This window comes from Haliaeetus leucocephalus, unplaced genomic scaffold (genome assembly GCF_000737465.1).
Source record: "Haliaeetus leucocephalus isolate CR32 unplaced genomic scaffold, Haliaeetus_leucocephalus-4.0 Scaffold186, whole genome shotgun sequence".
Taxonomy (NCBI): domain Eukaryota; kingdom Metazoa; phylum Chordata; class Aves; order Accipitriformes; family Accipitridae; genus Haliaeetus; species Haliaeetus leucocephalus.
This window is the reverse complement of record NW_010972622.1, coordinates 15,194-19,054: the sequence shown is the minus strand read 5'-3', so window position 1 is coordinate 19,054 and position 3,861 is coordinate 15,194. Positions and strand designations below refer to the sequence as shown.

Genomic DNA, 3,861 nt, shown 5'->3' with positions numbered 1-3,861 from the left:
GGATGGGGGCTGAGGGGGGGGGGCTCAGAGGCCTGGGTAGCCCCATAGATGAGGGCTGGGAGGGCCTAGGGGCCTGGGTGGCCCCTAACATGTGTGTGGGGGGGGGGGCTCAGGGGTCTTTTAGGCTCTGGTTGACCGCAGAGATTGGGCCTAAAGGTCCCTTGGGGAGCTGGATAGCCCCACAGATAAGAGCTGGGAGGGTTTAGGGCCTCCTTGAGGCCTGGGTAGCCCCACGGATTAAGGCTGGGGGGGCCTCAGGGGCCTGTACTGATCCACAGATGGGCACTGGGGGGGGCGGGGCTCGGGGTCCCTTTGGGGCCTGGATGGCCCCGCAGATTGGTGTTGGGGGTCTCAGGTCTCTTGAGGGAAACAGGTAGCTTTACAGGTTGGGGTTGGGGACTCACAGGGCCTTCCCAGGGCTTGGTCGGCCCTTTAAATGAAGGCTGGGGTCCCCAGGATCTCCCCGGGGCCTGTGCAGCCCCACAGGTTGGCACTGGGGGTCTCAAGGGGCCTGGGCAAGCCCATAGATAGGGGTTGGGGGTGGCAGGGTCTCCCTAGGGCTGAGGACAGTGCTGGAGGGGGGAGTGGGGCACAGGCAGGGGGGCTGGGTATGAAAGGGCCCCCCGGGGCTGGAGGAGTGCAAGGAGGCCCCACAGAGAGGGTTTGGGGGTAATGGGGCCTTTTTGGGGCTGAAGCTAAATATGACAGAGTGCATCAGTTCAGTGAGGGGGGGCGGGGGGGACAGGGCCTCCCTGGAGTTGTGGGGGTGTGAGGCAGTCCCGGGGGGGGGCATTTTGGGATGACAGGGCCTCCCTGGAGCAGTGAGAATGCAAGGGGATCCCATGTAGGAGTTTTGGGGGTGGCAGAGCATCTCTATAGCTGGGGGGCAGGGGTGTCCAGCCCCCCTCACCCTCGTGTCACTGCCTCCCCGCAGTCTCCAAAGGAGCCCGAGCAGCTCCGCAAGCTATTCATCGGCGGCCTCAGCTTCGAAACCACAGACGAGAGCCTCCGCAGCCACTTCGAGCAATGGGGCACCCTGACCGACTGTGTGGTAAGACCCTCCAACCCCCCACTGTGGGTTCCGCCTCCTCCCTGGCATTCCCTCTGCCCCCAGCACCTCTGTGGGGGGGTGGGTGACAAGCGTCAGCCCTCAGTGACCCACAGTGTCAGGGTTCGAGGTGTAACGGGGTGGGTAATGAGGAGACCAGCTGCGAAGGCACGAGCAAGAGGTGGAGGAGCTGAAGGAAAGGAGCCACGTCCCAAGGGAGGGGGACTGCTGCTGTTTAGGGGGACTCCATGCCACGGCCTGATGTGTGTCTGTCCTTCCAGGTGATGAGGGACCCAAACACCAAACGTTCACGAGGCTTCGGCTTCGTCACATACTCCTCGGTGGAAGAGGTCGATGCCGCCATGAACGCCCGGCCACACAAAGTGGACGGCAGAGTTGTTGAACCAAAGAGGGCCGTGTCCAGAGAGGTAAGGAGGAGCCTTGACCGTCCCTGAGAGGTCGGGGAGGGGTTCAGACCCCTCTGGATGGGGCTGGCAGAGCCCAGGGCTGGTTTTGGTGGAGATGGGGGGCTCCCCCGACCCCAAACCCATGCCACTGTATTCCCACAGGACTCCCAGCGGCCCGGAGCCCACCTCACAGTCAAGAAGATCTTTGTGGGCGGCATCAAGGAGGACACGGAGGAGCATCACTTGAGGGACTATTTTGGTCAATATGGCAAAATCGAAGTCATCGAGATCATGACGGACCGCGGCAGCGGCAAGAAGAGGGGCTTCGCCTTCGTCACCTTCGACGACCACGACTCCGTCGACAAGATAGTCAGTAAGTCTGGCGTGTGCCGAAAGGGAGGGGGACACCTGGCTTTGTGCCCCCCTCCCCTAAATCTCCCCCCCTTCCCTCCCCGCAGTTCAGAAATACCACACTGTGAACGGGCACAACTGCGAGGTGAGGAAAGCCCTCTCGAAGCAGGAGATGGCCAGCGCTTCAGCCAGCCAGAGAGGTGAGCACACGGCTTGGCCCCCAGCTCCCCCCCTGCCCCGAGCTGCCGCTAGACCCCGCTGCCTGTGCTGTTCCTAAAGGCTGTCCCCCCCCTCCGCCCCCTCTCCTAGGCCGCAGCGGTTCCGGGAATTTTGGCGGCGGCCGCGGAGGCGGATTCGGCGGTAACGACAACTTCAGTCGTGGCGGCAACTTCGGCGGCCGTGGTAAGTGGTTCGGCGGGACCCGTCCGGCTGCCAGCCGCAAGGGACGCCGCCGGCTCGAGACGCAGCTCAAAACCTAGCCCAAACGCCACCGCCGCTCCGGCTGCCACCGCTCCGGCTCCCGGCCCCCCTCGGCCCGGCCAGAGCGCCGCTCCTCCTCCCTCCACGCCGGGATTTCGGCACCCCGAACTTTTCTCTCCGGCAGCTCTAAACCGCCCGGCCCCGCGTGGACGGATTGAACCACAACGGTTTGTTCTTTTCAGGTGGGTTTGGTGGCAGCCGCGGTGGCGGTTATGGCGGCGGCGGAGACGGCTATAATGGATTTGGCAATGACGGTAAGGCCAGAGCGGGATTTCTCCGACGGGCAGCGGCCAACGCGCCCAGCCGCTCGCCGAGGACGCCAGCCGGCCCCGTGGCCCGGCCCAGACAGCGGACGCAGCCCACCGCCCTGCCGAACCCGGAGCCCGGCCCCCACGCGCCCGCCGGGGCGGCCCTCGGAGCTCAGCGCCCTCCTTCCTCTCCCCCAGGTTACGGCGGCAGCGGCCCCGGCTATTCCGGCGGCAACCGGGGCTACGGCGGCAGCAGCACCTACGACGGCTATAATAACGGCGGGGGGGGCTTCGGCGGCGGCAGCGGAGGACGGCGTCCCGCCCGGGGACCCGCGCTTGCCGTGCGGAATGGCCTTTCTGAAGCGGGCACAGGTGAGACCCCTCCAGCCCCCTAAATCCCCTCTTGGCCGTGGGGTGCCTCCGGCCTCCCAGTTAACCCCTCCTCCAGGCCTCTGGGCTCCCCATTGAACCCCACTCTGACAGTGGGGTGCCTCCAGACTCCCAATTAAACACCCTCCTCGTGCCCCTGGGTGCCTCCGGGCTCCCCATTAAACCACCCCAAGCCATGGGGTGCCTCTGGGCTCTCTGTTAAACACCCCCCTGGCCTCGGGGCTCTCTTAAATCCTCTTCTTGGCCGTTGGGGATCTCCTGGCTCCCCATTAGACACCCCCCAGCCACGGGGAACCCCCAGGCTCCCCCTTAAATCACCCCAAGGCAATGGGGTGCCTCCAGGCTCCCTGTTAAATTCCACACCCCAGCCATGGGTGCCTCCAGGCTCCCCATTAAACCCTCCCCCAGTTCCTCGGGTGCCTCCAGGCCCCCAGTTAAACTCCCCTCTAGTTGTGGGGTGCTTCTGGGCTCCCCATTAACCCCCCCTCCAAATTCCTCTGGTGTCTCCAGCCTCCCCATTAACCCCCCCTTGCCTGTGGGCTCCCAGTTAAACACTCCTCTGGCCACCGGGTGCCTCCAGGCTCCCCATTAACCCCCCCACAAGTACCCAAGTGCTTTCAGGCTCCCTGTTAAACACCCTGCTGGCCTCTGGGCTCCCCATTAACCCCCCCCAGCCACAGGGTACCTCTGGGCTCCCCATTGAACCCCCCTGAGCACCTCCCCCTTCCCCACACTGACCCCGTATCCCTCTTCTTTTCTCCCCTCCTCCCCAGGCAGCAACTTTGGCGGCGGGGGGAACTACAACGACTTCGGCAGTTACAACAACCAGTCGTCCAATTTCGGCCCCATGAAGGGGGGCAACTTCGGGGGCAGGAGCTCGGGGCCGTACGGCGGCGGTGAGTCCCTGGCAGGGGGGGGGGTTTTGGTGCAGGCCCCA

The 3,861-nt window shown here is 64.9% G+C and overlaps 1 protein-coding gene across 1 annotated transcript in view; it reads left to right on the top strand.

The window, feature by feature from the left end:
* Nucleotides 1-3,861, top strand: part of HNRNPA1 (heterogeneous nuclear ribonucleoprotein A1) — a 6,004-nt gene that overhangs the window by 813 nt on the left and 1,330 nt on the right. Inside the window, exons 2-9 of the mRNA XM_010565148.1 lie at nucleotides 891-1,051; nucleotides 1,330-1,476; nucleotides 1,618-1,828; nucleotides 1,914-2,006; nucleotides 2,116-2,208; nucleotides 2,469-2,540; nucleotides 2,733-2,906; nucleotides 3,698-3,831. Coding sequence (XP_010563450.1) covers nucleotides 891-1,051; nucleotides 1,330-1,476; nucleotides 1,618-1,828; nucleotides 1,914-2,006; nucleotides 2,116-2,208; nucleotides 2,469-2,540; nucleotides 2,733-2,906; nucleotides 3,698-3,831 — 1,085 coding nt within the window. The remainder of the gene's footprint in view (nucleotides 1-890; nucleotides 1,052-1,329; nucleotides 1,477-1,617; nucleotides 1,829-1,913; nucleotides 2,007-2,115; nucleotides 2,209-2,468; nucleotides 2,541-2,732; nucleotides 2,907-3,697; nucleotides 3,832-3,861) is intronic.